At 38.3% G+C, this 17,484-nt stretch overlaps 1 protein-coding gene across 1 annotated transcript; it reads right to left on the bottom strand.

The window, feature by feature from the left end:
* Positions 1-1,217: 1,217 nt before the first annotated feature.
* LOC118558293 lies at positions 1,218-5,759 on the bottom strand. The gene is made up of 2 exons (XM_036128804.1): positions 5,552-5,759; positions 1,218-1,681 (listed from the first exon to the last, which is right to left on the bottom strand). Exons 1-2 carry the CDS (start codon positions 5,757-5,759, stop codon positions 1,218-1,220), a joined length of 672 nt encoding a protein of 223 aa, XP_035984697.1.
* Positions 5,760-17,484: the final 11,725 nt, after the last annotated feature.

The following is a 17,484-nucleotide window of genomic DNA, read 5'->3' as shown; positions in this document are numbered from 1 at the left end:
AACAGTGGATGACTCGGAAATTGAAGATTTTAATTTTTTATGGATAAAGATTTTTTTTTTGTTAAAATTCACAGTTTGCACATGTCCTTTACTTCCAGTGTCTAAGGAATGACACTGAAATGTGGATCTCTTGACATAACAAGTGCCTTTTTAAAATAAAGTATAATAATTAAAGGCTACCATTTTGTAGAATATTCTTGTATTTCACTTTTACTTGTCCCCATGTTCTATTGGGTTCTGTGGAGGCTCTGATATAAAAGAACAAAGTAAATATGAGATTATTAAAATGCAAAAATTCATACTGTAGAAAGTGATAGAAACATCTACCATGGACAGTATTTACGCATTGATTTGTCTGCTACTTTTTGCCAGCCCTCTCTCCTGGCTTTAACAGATTTTGAGGTGTTTTAATTAATGACTCAAATTCGGCATAACCTTCTATTAAAGCTCGTGTTCTGCTTGGGAGAAAAACTGTGGGTGTTTTTTGGCAACGCTGAACAGCCAATAGCAGCGTTGCTGGTCATTGTTTCTACTATCGATACATTTCCCCTTTTAAACAAACGCATGAACGCGCAGTTGTCTCAGATAACTCAATCCAGCCATACTAATCATAAACAACAGGTGTGTTCGAAGAACCCAATTAGCCGGATCATGATAAGCCGGATGAAATCATCTTGGATGTCTCATTTGATCTTGGATGTTTTAAGCAACGTACGAAGAACCCTGGTGATGTTATCTCCACCCCATGTGAACCATGTAGGCGTCGTAGCGCTCTGACACGGTTCCAGTCTGACATGATCTGGACCATCAGCGGTTCCTTTAATACTTGGACACGAGTCAACATGTGAGACTCACTCAGTTTATTATAACAACTGATTAAAAATTCTCTGTCTAAGGAAATCCAGCTGATTGCACTGAGTTGTTAACCTTGCAGTAAGCCCTCTTTCTGAGCGTGAAAATGGTCAAAAACAGAAAGGAGAACATTTATACAGTTCTTACTAATGAAAACTGGAACTGAGGAGACAGACGGTTAAATTCTAAAAATATTTAAATATTTTATTCTAAATCTGTCAAGGGGGATGAACAATTTAATAAAAAAATATTAGGATAAAATGAATAAAAGCCGTTGTACAAAAACTACAAGTTCAGAAATGGTTAGAATAGATCCTGAAATGAATTAAGTGTTAATTTAATTTGTTTTATTGGGACCCAGAGAGTTAAAACCTGTTTTTCTGACTGTAGGAGGAAATCTGTGAAGGGTCAGAGTTCAGCTGTAAACTCTCAGATAATTCAGAAAGTGACACAGTTTCTAAATGAGAAGACAGGTCTGGACATAGAGGACACAGCAGGATCCAAGGCAGAAGAAGCTCTGGCTGCAGATCTTTAATGTTACTTACTGCGTTCAGGATTTTCCTCTTGAAGTCTTCAAAGAAATAATATTTCTTAGCTTCTTCTCCTCTCATGTTGCTGTACGCTGTTTTAGCTTCATAACCAAACTTCAGGAATCGTTTATATTTATCAAACAGGATGCAGGTTGGAGTCTTTGGGGAGTCCAGTCCAACTTCTTTACCCCATGTCTTTAACTGGGTCTCACCTCCTTCCTCTCTGGGTTTTAGATTGAAGGCGTAGCCGCTGTATGCTGAACCAAAGTCTATGGCCATGATCAGAGAGTCAGCTTCACCTGGTTGGAACAGAGAAGAAGGTTAGAGTCTGAAACACTCCTTAGAGTAAAAAAATACCACTGAATTAAAACCATAAACATGTGTTTGTGGTTTTAATTCAATTCCGCAACTAAAAAACTGAACTGACACATTACATTTCAGTCATTTAATCTCTAATCTTCCACAGATTATCCTGGTCCACCTGCCCTGATGGACTGGTGACCTGTCCAGGCTGTAGCCCACCTCTCACCCAATGGTTATAGACACCAGCCCCTCCAGGCCATCCTGAATGGAGAATTGGGTATGGAGGAAAGGATGGATACTGGTACTCCTGAGTATTTAATGATTTTATATAAAACCCAGGGAATATCTTTTGTTTATTTGCATCAATAATGAATGATGTTTCTATTCTTTATTACTGTAATGTTCTGTTTTGGTTTAGGTTTTAGTTTGGTTATTTAATCAGCTAGGCCTCTCTCTTGCCTCAGGTTTTGTTTTGGTCTGTCTTGTTTAGATTCTTGTTTACTGTTTTAGTTTATCCTGTTATGTCTTCATAAGCTTCTTAGTTTAGGTTTGTTTTTTTTATCTGTTCTTGTTTGAGCCTCAGCACTGATGTCTGGTCTAATTACTTACTCTGCACACCTGCCTAACCCCTCCCCTGCTGCAATCATCTCTCACCGGTTTCACCTGTTTCCACCTCCATATAAACTGTTGAGATCAGACATCAGTGCCAGGGAATGAGGATTGTAGCAGAGTGATTAAAGAATGAAATAAAGCTTTTAAAAATCTACAGAAAAATTTAACAGGAGAAAATCTTATTAAATATAAGAAGAAAAGGGCAGAGGCTCGTAAAATAATCAAAGAGGCTAAGAAGGAAACTTGGAGAAATTATTGTTCTTCCATAGGAGCAGAAGTAAAACTACAAAATGTTTGGAAAATGTTTAAGAAAATGGGAGGGAATAGAAGTCAAGTTAAAATTCCAGCATTGGTTAGAGGTCAAGAAATTGTGGTATTAAATAAAGATAAGGCAGATGTTTTGGGTGAGGCTTTTGCAGCAGTGCATAGTGGGGAGCATTTAGGAAATATACATAGAAATCAAAAAGAACAAAAATTAAAAGAATATAATGATATTTATAAAAAGAAAGATAGATCGGTTTCAGCATTAGATGAAGAAATAAGGTTGAATGAAATAAAAACAGTTATTAAAGATACTGGATATTCAGCTCCAGGGGAGGATAATTTATGCTATGCAATGTTTAGAAGGTTACCGGAAGCAACATTAAAATTAATATTACAATTTTTTAATAAAATTTGGAGAGAAGGTGAAGTTCCAAAGAAATGGAAAACTGCAATAATCCTCCCATTTAATAAACCAGGAAAAGATTCTTCAGATCCAAATAATTACAGACCAATAGCATTGACATCTCACTTATGTAAATGGATGGAGAAAATATTAGTAAAAAGATTGGGGTATATGTTAGAGCAGAGGCATATAATAAGTAGTTATCAATGTGGATTCAGAACACGAAAGTCTACTATGGATGCATTAGTGAGAATTAGTAATGATATAGAAAAAGGATTAAAAATGAAAGAATTGATAATAGCAGTATTTTTTGACATTGAAAAAGCGTATGACTCAATGTGGAGGGAAGGTTTATTGATAAAGTTGGAAAATATGGGAATAGGGGGAAGAATGTATAACTGGATAGCAAGTTTCTTTACAGAAAGGAAAATTAGAGTTAAAGTTGGGGATGAATACTCAAGAGATTTTAAAGTAGAAAACGGCACTCCTCAAGGAAGTGTAATTAGTCCTTTACTTTTTAACATTATGATTAATGATATATTCTTAAATCTAGATGAATGCATTAAATCAGCACTTTATGCAGATGATGGAGCTATATGGATGAGGGGAAGGAATGTCCCACATTTAGCTAAAAATATTAAAAGAGCTGTTAATAAAATAGAAAAATGGTCATATGAATGGGGATTTAAATTGTCGGTAAGTAAATCCTGTTATATGATTTTTACTAATAAAAGGAATATTGATATAGGAGAGATAAAGTTATATGGTCAACCTATAAAAAGAGTAGATGAATTCAAATATTTAGGATTATGGCTAGATAGTTCATATACATGGAAAACGCATATTAAGCAGCTAGAAACAAAATGTAAGAAAGTAATAAATCTCATGAAAGCAGTGGCTGGGAATGATTGGGGGGCTGATAAGCAGTCATTATTGAATATATATAGAGCTCTTATGAGATCAGCAATAGATTATGGTTGTATAGTATATGAAGCAGCAGCAAAAACATCATTACAAATTGCAGATAAATTACAATATAGGGCATTAAGAATAGCTACTGGAGCAACTAAGACTACCCCTATTAACCCTCTTTTAGTAGAGGCTGGAGAAACTCCGTTAGAAATAAGACGGGTCAGAATATCACTATCATATTGGATCAGAGTTAAAAGCAGTAGTGAAGGAAATCCAGCAAAAAGCATAATAAAGAATTGTTGGGAATATTCTAAATTCACAAGAAAGGGATTTGGATGGAATGTGAATGAATGGGCAAAAATGTACGAGCTGGAGGATAAGACATTCTCACAAAATAATCCAATTAGTGCTGTGCCACCATGGTTGTTTCCAGAAACAAAAGTTGACTTAAAAATACATGAAATGAAAAGAGAATGGAAACATAATGAAGTTGGGGTTAAATCTAGCATATATATCAGACAATCGTTTTATAGTTTTTTAAAAATATACACAGACGGGTCAAAAAATTCAAAGGGAAATGTGGGTATAGGGATATTTATCCCAGAGTTTAATATATGTATATGTGAAAGATTAACAGACCTTTTATCTATATATACAGCAGAAATGGTTGCAATTATTTTTAGTTTACAGTGGGTGGAGGAGGTTAGACCGGATAGGGTGGTAATTTGTACAGATTCAAAAGCTGCAATAGAAAGCATTCATTCAGGAGGAAATAGTAGGAAAGACCTGGTAATAGAAATTTATCAGAGTTTATATAGGTTATATAGGTATGGAATAGAGGTTCAGTTCTGTTGGGTACCAGCACATGAAGGGGTGAAAGGAAATGAAACAGCAGATAAGCTAGCAAAAAGGCTTTAGGAAAGCAGAATAAAGATCAGATTTCATTTGGGAAAGGGGAAGGTAAATCAATAATTAAAATGAAAGAAACAGAAATATGGCAAAAAATATGGGATGAAGATGAGAAAGGAAGAAGATTATATAGGGTTCAAAAATCTGTAATATGGAAAAATTATGGAAAAAGAAGCAGAAGGGAAGAGATAATTTTTACTAGACTAAGAACTGGACACACATACTTGAATGAGTTTTTGTATATAATAGGGAAGAGAAATAATGATATATGTGAGGGTTGTGCAGAAAAAGAAAATGTGGATCATGTTTTGATGAATTGTATTAAATATGCAATGGAAAGAGAGAGGATGAGGAAAGTAATTATGGAAACAGGGAGAGATTGGAGTATTAAAGGAATTTTAGGGACAGATGGAGATAGGGAAGAAAATATGGAAATTAATAAAGCATTGTTTTTATTTTTACATAACACAAAATTAAAAAATAGAATATAGTAGGTGGAACCATAGAGCTACACACTCATGTACAGTAGGTGGCGGTATGCACCTATAAGTTGTTTGCAATCCGCCAATAAAAGGAAAAGAAGAAGAAGAAGAACATCAGTGCCAGGTCGTCTTGTTGAGTATGGGTGAGTCTCCTCCTGCAAGTTTCTGAAACATTTATCCTTGATCCAACCTTTATATTAATGATTTAGCATAAACACCATCTCCTCTAGTTCTATTAAAGATATTATCATGAATAAAATGTGATCTATATTTACAATACTGACCTTTGACCTTGAGCAGCACTTCTTTCTTAGCCAGGATTGTTCCTGACTTGTAGACGGTGCAGCTGTAGGTTCCTGAGTCTCTGTCTGTGGGGTTCTTCAGGGTCAGACTGAAGTCTCCAGATTTATAATTTATCTTCATCTCTGTTCTGCCTTTATACTGCTTGTGTTGTTGAAGGTTTTTATACCACCAGTCATAACCGTCAACCATCCTGCCACTGTTGTCTTTCCACGTTACTGTGACTTTCTGTCTATACAGACCGAGTGTAGTTTTAAAGGGCAGCAGAACAGACTCCACTCCTGAATCCACCTCCACCTTGTAGACTGAGAAAAACACAAAAGATCAGCTGCACAGACAGCAGGAGAAATGATCATGTTGATGTTCACAGTAATGGAGCCTCAGTAAAACTCCAGGAGAGAACCACCTCAGTCACAAGGAGGAACTCAGGATTTTATGACCAGGAGTTTGTAGAATGGATACTGACAGAGCAGGAATGTGATCAAAACCTCCTTTAAACGACTCAGAGGAAAAGACTCACGATCATCAACATGTTCATCCATAAAGAGAAAATGCTGCATATCTTTTTAACTTTTTAACCAGTAAATGATGAACAACATCACTGCTGCCTACTACTTGACAGGAGAGAAAAACTGATGAGTCAAATGCAGAGAAATGTTTTCAGTGACTTCATGTCACCAGCTTGTAATGATGGGATGGATTTGTGTTTAGAGGTTAGAGGAGACGCAGAAATGTTCAGCAGGACAGTCAGAAACTCAGGATAACGCTCAGTGTTTGTCCTTTTAATTAAACTCTTTGTCAACCTATAACACCTGGTTGGATGACTTCAACATAATATTTGCATTAGAGACATAATCATGTCTGATATTCAAGTCTTAATTCAAAGTTTTTTTTGTTTTTTTTTATCTGATGATCAGGTTCTGCAGCACATTATGAATTTATTCATTTCTCAGCCTTACAAATTAAATCCCTCAGCGAGGCTGACACTGCTGTAGAGAAGGCGATTGATCTAGAGTTGAGCTGCCCTGCAGGTTAACCAATTCACTTAACAAAATTTTATTTATACAGAGCCAATTCATGAAACATGTCATCTCAAGGCACTTTACAAAGTCAAATTCAATCAGATTATACAGATTGGGCCAGATTATACAGATTGGTTAAAATGTCCTATATAAGAGAACCCAGTTGATTGCATCAAAGTTCCGATGTTGTGCCATATCAACGCTATGACCATGAAAAAGATTGAGGTCAGAATGAATTCTGACCACAAAGGAGAGAGAGTCAACTGGGACGGCCTCTCTCTCAGCAGGAGGCTCCTGTGAACCAACCCCTCACAGATAAAAGGTCAGAGCATGTCTGATCAGCCTTCTTCTGCAACGCTCTTCTGACCAGATGCTCTCACACTCCTGCCTTCACTCAGAACACTTTGTCCTGAAGCTACCGAGGGGGGGACTAGCCAGCCACCCAGTCCCCTTCTTCAGTAGCCATGTGACTGATAGCCGAAAGCCCATAGACCAACCGTTCTGTTGAACTCTTCTGCTGCTTCAATAGAATGACCAAGAGTGAGCGAAGGACCTGACTGATTCGGGATAAACAACACACTGACCGGAGCTAAGTTGCACTCTGACTACTGCGCAAACCAGCCGCAAAGTATAGATTGCCAAAACAGCTTTGTCTATTCATGCCAGCCTTTACAGGGAAGCGAACCCCAGATGGAGGTGAAAAGCCGGCAGAAGGACCCACTTTGTATGCTGAGAGAAAGAGGGAGCTGACCTAGAGACTGCCTGGAGCGATCAAAAGTTTAAATGGTTAATTTGGGAAATGTTTGTAAACCGTTTGCACATGGTGTCTTTGAACAAAGGGGCTAATGGAGGTAGCTTATTGCTAGCATTTGGTACCGTGTCATTGTCAAGTGAGTTTTTATGGTTATAAGGTTATCTCCACAAGGGTTTCATACATTGATGGGACATTAATGTTTACGTAATCCGGCCCACTCACTATGACTAAAAATAAAGCTAAAGTCTTTAAAGTTAATGCCGAAAACCCGCTAGCCAAAATGCTATTAGCTTCTGTTAACATCCGGTTCCGGACATTCAAAAGGAGCTTGTTTTAAAGCATAAAGCTTAACCGTTCAGCTCCGCTGTCGGCCGATAGAGCTATGAGCCTTATTTCTGCATTAATATTGAACATTGTCGGTTTATAGGCAATTTTGATAACTTTAGACTTTAACCGATTTAGCGACCGATCGCTAAAGCGACCTCAGGGGCCCGGAGGGAGAATCACATTAATAAGATCGGCCATAAGGTTTAAATGATTTTACTGAGCAAATCAGTATTTATAATATTATATACTTAAAATAATGTTCTGGTTAACTTGGGCTTTGGATTAGGAATGGATTGAAACACCTGCCAAATGTTTTTAACTCCATGCCATGTTTTTTAATCCGATCTGCAGTGAACGGGATTCACTGAATTATTCTGATTATGATCAACCACTTTTGTTTTGTCTTTTGTTTGTTTTGCGTGTAAATACTTCCTTAGCTTAGCTTCTTTTTTTCTTCATTTTGCTTAGTAGTTTAGTTAAGTTTCATTAGCCTAGTAGAGAGGATTTACTGACTGAAATTGTGTTAATTCAGATAAACAGCCTTACATAGTGATGTTCTCTGGATTTTAATTTTATTTCTGTTATTAAATTCTTGATCTTGGAAAGAAGTTGTCACTCCTTTATTCTATGTGTGTGCAGGGTTTGCTGTTAAAAGATCACTAGTGCTCGAATTCATCCCTTTCAAATACTGTCTTGATATCATCTTAAGAGCTGATTACCAGACAACACTTAACAGACAGAGAGTTATTTAATAAACATTTAATAACTTTAAACAATGTATAATTGCACAACACCGACAAGCAGCAGTCACTCCTGGAGAAGCGTAAAGCCACAGGGAGAGTCGTCTGCATTGTCCATGGCTTTGCAGCAATCCCTCATACTGAGCAAGCATGAAGCGACAGTGGAAAGAAAAACTCCCCATTAACGGGAAGGAAAACCTCCGGCAGAACTGGGCTCAGTATGAACGGTGATCTGCCTCGACCGACTGGGGGTTACAGAAGACAGAGCAGAGACACAACAAGACAGACAAGAAAGCACAGAAGCACACATTGATCCAGTAATCTGTTCTACATTAGATGGTAATAGCGGGCGATCTGTCTTCCCTGGATGATGTCACAGCTAACAGAACGCCAGATCAGGTGTACCTACTATGAAGAAAAAAAGAGTGAGAACAAGAAGTTAAAAGCTGAAATGACAACAAGCAATGCAAAACTGGAGAACAGTAGAAATTAGTAGAGTGAGAAAAATAGACCCTGATGTCCTCCAGCAGCCTAAGCCTATAGCAGCATAACTATAGAGGTAGCTCAGGGTAACATGAGCCCCTCTAACTATAAGCTTTGTCAAAAAGGAAAGTTTTAAGATTAGTCTTAAAAGTAGACGGGGTGTCTGCCTCACGGACCAAAACTGGGAGTTGGTTCCACAGGAGAGGAGCCTGATAGGGTAGTTCACGCGTGACGTCAGCGCTACATCCGGGTCCCGCGGGTAGGCAAAAACAGAGCTGCCCTCGTCTACTATCATTACAAAATGGGTGATTTAGAGCGTACTTTTAGTTTATTTTTGGAATCTTAACAATGCCTACGACTTGTTGTGCTCCCGGTTGAACACAGAGGCATTCCAAATCGTTGGATGTACGTTTCTGTTGTTTACCGAAGGAGGAAGGACGAAGCAGCAGCAGCAGCAGCCGCTGCTGCTTCAGACAACTGCGGCGGAGCAGGCAGCGGCTGCTCCGCCCGTTCACGGGCTGCGGCAGCAGAAGCCAGCGGCTGCTGCGTAAACACTACACGGGCCGGAGAAGCCGCTGCTGCTGCTAGCTGCTGTAGCTGCTGCTGCTAGCAGCAGCAGCTACAGTACTACGCCCCCATTCACGGCTAATACTTATGTGTTTACGCTGCAATGTCGCCGACACGCCACCCATTTTAACAAGACAAAAACACCTGAATAATCTGTAGTGAAAAATGTTTATTTTTAACCTACCGGGCCTCTGCTGAAACGCGGCCTGTGTCCGACGCCGCTTTGTGCTGTTGCACAAACATGTGTGAACAACGTCCATCCATCCATTTTCTGACCGCTTAATCCCTCATGGCGTCGCGGGCGTTGCTGGAGCCTTTTTCCTGATATAAAATAATTGTAGCCGTCCAGTGGTTTAATGTCTTTCGTGCTCTCTCGTCTGTACTGGCCTGCATGTTTATAAGGCAGCTGTATGTCGCGGTACGGAACACTTGGCCAGCATTTCACAGACTCACTCCGTCCCTTCAGGCTTTTGCTGTGTGGATCTGGCAATCTGATACCATCAACCATCAACTCACTCTTAAAACGATCTTGTTATACGTTATCTAAAGAAGAAAAATACGTGGAGAACTCGTCAGTTTCTCTGTTTGCGTCCGCCATTGTGTTTGTCTTTTGCCTACCAGTCCGGCGCGCATGCGCGAAAAACCCGCATCAAAACAATAACAATGAACTACCCTATAGCTAAAGGATCTGCCTCCCATTCTACTTTTAGAGACTCTAGGAACCACCAGCAGACCTGCAGTCTGAGAGCAAAGTGCTCTGTTAGGAACATACAAGGTACCTGGAGCTCTGATATATGATGGAGCTTGATTATTAAGGGCTTTATACGTTAGAAGAACAATTTTTAATTCTGTTCTTGATTTAACAGGACGCCAATGAAGGGAAGCTAAAATGGCGTACCGTGCACGTGACGTCACCATCTCATGAGCAACGCCCCTTGCCGCTAAGGTAGGACAACAGTGTGAGAGCGCAAGTAGCGACCAGCCATTACACGTGCAACAGATACAACGATATGACCGACTTTTCAGCTGTTAAACTATCGCAGGCGCCCAGTTTACTGGTAGAACTGTCGAACAACATACCAACGTTCAGCTCAAACGATGGATTGAGTGTTGAGAGCTTAGAAAGACTGGAAAACGGGCCGAGTTGATAGGAAGGTAAGTCATTGTTTTTCTCCTGCTCGGCATTCATGGCATCATCGGCCGTTTTTTTCTGTTTGTAATCATCGTCCAGGAATCGGTATAAATTGTCCGGCCTACCGAACGATTTAGTCCAAATGCATTATCATTATCCAACGGCTGTATCTCCTCGCTGCATCGACCGGTCTGCACCAGATCTTTTGTGAGTCATGGGGGAGCGCTGCCGAACACGTTCGTGTGAATCGCCCGGTGGACGGGCGGGGAAAATGCGTGACAGCATCTGCGGTGGCGGGCGGCGGGCGGTGCGGGAACTCCAATTAACTTCAATTCACGCAGTAAAACAATGTGTCGACGAGCAGGAACATAAAAGTGAAAGGGGCGGGGCATCCACAAGAAACGTTTTTATTTTGTAGAGATTTGGGTGGAACCTTCAGACCATTCCGGGTTCAGCGAGGAGTGAGTAGAGTCTGATGACGGACCGGCAGGGAAGTGAAGACAGAGGGAGGTTTATGTAGGGAGGCTGGCAGGTGGAGTGAGTCTGACTAATTAATGTCCAACAGGTGTGACTGACAGCAGGGGGAGTGGAGGGTAAGCTGAGTGAGAGGAGGAGGAGGAGGAACTGAAAACTAACTGTAAAAAAAGCCAGATCAAAACTAAATCCGTTCCATCAGCTCATTTGCGCATGCACGAACAGAATCGCTTCCGGGTCGCCAAAAAATAATAATATTACAGTACTGAAAATACTTATTTTTATACTTAAATCCTTAAAGAATGCTAAACTATATCGTATAGTATTTATTGAAGACATTTCTGGAAGAAATTGATGCGTTTTCCATTCTCTCCATTGTTTTGCTTGACGTCATCATCGGATATGCTCAGAAGTCCGGGACTATATTATTGCATACTGTTTATCTGTATTGTCTGAATGCACTCTATTAGTTTTATTATTTGTTCAAACGGGACTGGAAAAAATTATTTTCATCCTTAATAATAAGGTTAATTTTGTTATACAAATAATCTTGTACTTAAAAATAAGTTTTATTACAAAGTTAAAATTATCGATTGAGATTTTAGCGCCCTCTGGTGTACACATCCTAAACAAGTCAACAACATAAACCTCGTCATTATAGCAGCCGCATCGTTTATTTTTGACAAAAAGCGAACAGGGAATAGAACAAAGAGCACATAAAAAAACCAGGGCATACATTACTAAAATAAATGTATTAAATACAAAATACACAAATACATATGCAAATCAAATAAATGATAGAAAAAAACTGAAGAATATTTGAAATCACATTTCTATACTCCTACATGTGTTTATAGCTGTTTTTTTATGTACTTATTTCCATAACCACAACTGGGAAACATTTTTACTATTAAAAAAAATCATCATATACGTAGACGCGTCGTTGGGCGGGTTCTGCCTCTGCTGCGATGCGTCAGAGCGTCCGCCATGTTAAATGTGGCAAATCTGCAGTTACTCAGTCACTTAATAGTATCAGAGGAACTTTAATCTCAGAATAAGCTTATACTTTGTATTCGTAATATTTTTATTTTTGTAATATTACAAGTTTATTTTTGTATCACTTTAGCTTCATTCTCCTGAATTTATTCTCGTAAAGAATAAAAATAATTAAAATAATCTAACCTGGCCCTATTACTCCAGGAGTGAAATAATTCTGCAAACTGTGTGTATTCTGGAAATGTTCCCCCTTAATTCTCATGATATGATGTTTTTATCATAACATTATCACTTTTGTGTTTGTTTGTTTATTTTTACTTTATTGACCTAGGACTTTTTTCTCTCATTTTATTAATTTTACCTCTTTAATACTCACCCAAAAAGTCTGTTCCTAAAGGTTCACAAGTGACACGGTTTTATGAAATAATGAAGACAACAATGTTTAGATTTAACAAATCGATCCTCATAACATATACACACACAAAAATATATATATATATATATATGTATATATATATATATGTATGTGTGTGTGTGTGTGTGTGTGTGTGTGTGTATTTATTTCAGCACAGGAATGAGGCATCTTCTCTGATCCACATTCACAATAACAGAACCCAACTTTTTTCTGCCACATACAATATGGCGGTGACGTTGACGTGCGAACCTGCGCCCTATGACGCGTCTACGTATATGATGTCTGTGGGTAGCACGATCCGTACCATCAGCTCATTTGCGCGTGCGCAAATAGAATAACTTCCGGTGGGAAATATTTCGTTTTTCTTACTTATTTTTTTAATTTTTTAATTTTTTCGACGCAGGGGTTTCTTTTTGTATATCTTTGTATTTGCGGCAATATTGCATATTCTAAAAAATAAACAACAGAAATACATAAAAAATACATTGTTTTTTTTTAATAGCAAAAATGTTTCCCAGTTGTAGTTAGGGAAATAAAAATATATAAAACATTTCTTAAAGTACATAAACCCCCAGCTATAAACACATATAGGAGTACAGAAACTTATTTGATTTTGAAACTTTTTTTTTAAGTTTTAAGTTTTTTTTATCATTTATTTTATTTGCCTATGTATGTATTTTGTGCTTAATAAATGTATTTTAATAAGGTATGCCTTCGCTTTGTGTGTGTTCTTTGTTCTATTCCCTGTTCGTTTTTGTAAAAAATAAAAATAAAAAAATGCGGCTACTATAATCACGAGGTCTTCTCTAGTTTATGATGTGTACACCAGAGGGCGCTAATTTCTCAATCGATAATTTTAACTTTCTAATAAAATAAATGTTTAGAACAAGATTATTTGTATAACGAAATTCACCGTATAATTAAGGATTAAATTTTTTTTCCAGTCCTGTTTGAACAAGCAATAAAACTAACAGAGTGCATTCAGACAATACAGATAAACGTTATGCAATGATAACTTCCCGGACTGGAGGATGCTGGAGCATGACCGATGATGACGTCAAGCAATACAATGGAGAGAATGTAAAACGTATCAATTTCGTTCAGAAAAGTCTTCAATATTTTATTTACGATATAGTTTAGCATTTTTTTTAATGATTTAAGTATAGAAATAAATATTTTCAGTACCGTAATTACATTATTTTTTTGGCGAACCGTAAGTTATTCTGTTTGCGCTTGCGCAAATGAGCTGATGGTACGGATCGTGCTACCGGTACGGATCGGGTAGTGACAGGCCGTTTCTCAATTCACGAGAACGCGAGTCCGTACTCGCGTTCTCGTCAAGTCTGTTCTCGGTAAGAACACAGGAAGATCGGACTTGACGAGAACGCGAGCACGCAGCACGTATTGTGCATTGGAACAGAAGTATACTCGTGACGTCATCACACCCACAGCGCTTGAGCATTTCTTTAACGTTCAAAACTATTTATACACTACACCATCATATCTTATTGAAAACGTTTTTTATTTAAATTAATTTCTAAAAAGTATAAAAAATATCTAAAATAATTACAGAACTGTGGGTATAAAACCAGCAATAGCGTGAATTTCTTTGTGGGGAGTTGTAATTGTTGTAGTTGCAGAGGCGATTGAATCTTCTTTAAAAATCAGCACTTTGTAGAAGCAAAATGAGCGATACGAGCAATGTTGCTGTTGCTTCGGTCGTTGGTCAGCTTTACCAGCAGGCTGAAGAGGAGGTGATGCAGTTGAGGAGGAAAATCCGAGCAAGGAGAAGATTGATGCGGCAGAGGAGGCTCAGAAGTCAGGCTTTGCTCGCCCATCTATTGCCAACTGGTAGGCATTTTAAAATTGACAGCCTATTTCCTACTTTTATCTTTAAAAAAAAACCATTGATGATGATATTAAAAACGTGATCAGGTTGAAATTGTGACTATTTTTCCTATATTAATAAAAATGAAGACCCAGTTTTAACATTAATAACAGTAGGGTTAAGCTACTTTATTGCACCTCGTGACCTTCACAGCATTGATCATTAAGAAAGGAAAAAAAAACATTTTTATGTCTGTCCACCTTTACAGTGATTAATCTATAAATTATGTGCAGTTAGTTCAGCCCATTTTTTCAGTGAAATGGTAAAAATACCAGAGAAGGGAAGCCATTTGTTACATTTACTATACATTTTACCTTTTCTTTCTTGAGAACTATAATAATCTGCATGTTAAACAGGTATAGTTTTATGCATAGAAAAGGTGACAAAAAACAATTATGGTAACATTTGGCATTTTTTATTTACAGGAAGAAACAGACACAAAATATGTGAGGATAAACACCTCTGTGCCAATCCTCCAAATATTTTTTAATGAAGGGGACCTGAAACCAGCCTTCTAGCTAAACAGGGCCACCATCGTCCTCCTCCTTCAGCTGCTGCCCATCCAGAAGGTCCATGGATGGCCACAGGAGATAGAGGTGCTGCTGACACTCTGCTGGCTGGCCTGCGGTGCATCATATAGGGAAACAGCTTGCCAGTAAGATCTCTTACCTTCTTGTCCTTAAATAGAGCCAGCAATGACACACAATTGATAGATGATATTAATTGAATAGAAGATTAAGACAGATCAGCATGTTACCTAAATTACAAGTTAATTTTATATTTGGTACAGGTCAAGTGGAGGCACGCTACAACAGGCACCACACCAAGGTGAGAAACATCATTGAGCGTGTCTTTGGTGGTCTGAAGACACGGTGGCATTCCATCTTCTTAAGGGTGCTGGAGGTCCGCCTGACGTTTGCCCCAAAAGTAATCGCCCTCTGCTGCATCCTCCACAGTATTAGTATAGAGGCAGGGGACCAGCTGGACGTGGAGGATGAGGAGGTTGATCCAGAGGAGGATGACCATCCGGCGGCTGAAGACAGGGAGCTGCTCCAGCTGGCTGCATGTTTAAGTGAACATGACTACACCTGACCTAATGTAGATCAGTTGGAGTCATGTTCACATGCTGCTTCATTTCTTTTTTTTTCACCACCTGGAAAAATACATAAAATAATGCGTAAGTTAATTTCCATTCCAACTATTTTTAATTGTAAGTTTATAGGCATTGTCTGTTTGTATAAGATCTAAATGAGTTATTTCTTTGTTTTAAACCATGTTAGTAACTGTTAATAATTTGTTGAATATATTACACCTTCATTCTGTTCCAAAGATAAAACATTTGTATAAAATAAATGTCTGTTTTTTCATATACTATTATTACTATTATTTTCTTTCCCTCTTTCTCCTCTCAATTATTCGTGTCCTGACTTAGAAGAAACTCACTTAGATAGGAAAAACATTTATAGAATGTATTTATTTATTTATTTTATATGCTGCTGCCGTCCTAGGGAGACATTTACAATTTATTCCAGCAAGTATTGAGTTAATAAAGCAACACACGTCAGTCAGATAAACACAAAACAAATAAATCATGACCAGCGGTATTATGCACACTACTTTTTTTTAAATTACGCACTAACTCTGTAAACAGGCCACATAGGGAAGCTTAAAAGTGTAATGTTCTCGCCTCAAACGATCTGAAAACGTACTTTAGAAGAACAAAAGCAGCAGAAAAGGGAATTTTTAACTTACCGCTGTGAGCTCTGTCTGCGCTGTCTCAAATCAAGCTGCGGCCGCGGTGCATTCTGGGCAAGCGGACAGTCTGAAGAACGCACAAGTCTGCTCTGATGCATGCTCGATAAAGAGGGCGGGCGAGAACAACATCCGGGGAATTCGGCGCGTTCTCGATTTGGCGTTCTCAGCATTGGAACAGTGCTCGGTCTGAGGCTGATGACGTGTCACGAGCACACGAGCACACGAGAACGCTCAAGAACGCATATTGAGAAACGGCCACAGTGTACTTGTTTTGTTTTGCTGGTTCCGACCACTGAGCTATATAATACACTGGAGTGCTGATTTTGCCATAAAACTGAAGTCACAGGCCGCCATCTTGCTACTCCCTACGCTCACAGAATCCCACAGGATTTGATTGCAACAACAAGCAGTTTTCTGGCTGTGTGAAAACTTTTCACAGGTAATTTTACTGTCAGTGGATGTTCTAACACTATCAACTACTAGGAAATTAGGTGCTGAAATATTTTACATGTTATTCATATTAAATATATATATATGTATATATAAGTATGTGTATATGTATATATATGTATACACATATGTAAATATATGTTTTTGTATATTGTTATTTATATATTTATAAATGTTAAACATATATATTTAAATGAATAAAATGCAAAATATTTCAGCAAATGACTTTCTCAGTACTTGATATTTTTAGAACATAACATAAAACTATATGGCATTTGACATTTTAAAAGTCTTAAGCCCCCCCTGAACATGAGAAAATCCTCGTTATTCGATGCTGTAGCGCACATATTCCCTAGTTACTGGGGGGAAATAGGGAGTACCAATATGGCGGCTGGTGGCTTCAAAGCGACTCGTTCAAAAAGACGGTGATTAGCACTCCAGTGCAGGGGTGGTTCTAGACAGGGGCCAACAGGGGCCCATGTCCCTGTAGAAATGGTCCTGGCCCCTGTTATGGCCCCTGTACTAAAGACATGATATTAAATACACTTCTCATAATTATTTGCAATGGCAAAGAAACCATAACTGATTGGTCACTTTGATCAATATTATTATTATTTTTTTACCTATACAGTTTTACTCTACTTAAAAAGAATTTAAAACTTAAGATGTTTCACGTTTAGCTTTAGCTGTATTGAGCTGGGGGCAAAGTATTCAACTGCTAGATCAGGGGTCTGAAAACTGCAGTTCCAGAGCCACAAGTGGCTCACTTAATATTATTCCACAGTTAAATGTTGCCATTTTATTGTTTTTTTTTTTATTTTTTTGTTCTGTGCCCCTGTGAAAAAACACTGGCCCCACCTTGGCCCCCCTGGTAAATTTGGTCTAGAACCGCCACTGCTCCAGTGTATTATATT

This window comes from Fundulus heteroclitus, unplaced genomic scaffold (assembly GCF_011125445.2).
Source record: "Fundulus heteroclitus isolate FHET01 unplaced genomic scaffold, MU-UCD_Fhet_4.1 scaffold_120, whole genome shotgun sequence".
In the NCBI taxonomy this organism is placed as follows: Eukaryota; Metazoa; Chordata; class Actinopteri; order Cyprinodontiformes; family Fundulidae; genus Fundulus; species Fundulus heteroclitus.
This window is presented reverse-complemented; position numbering and strand designations above follow the sequence as displayed.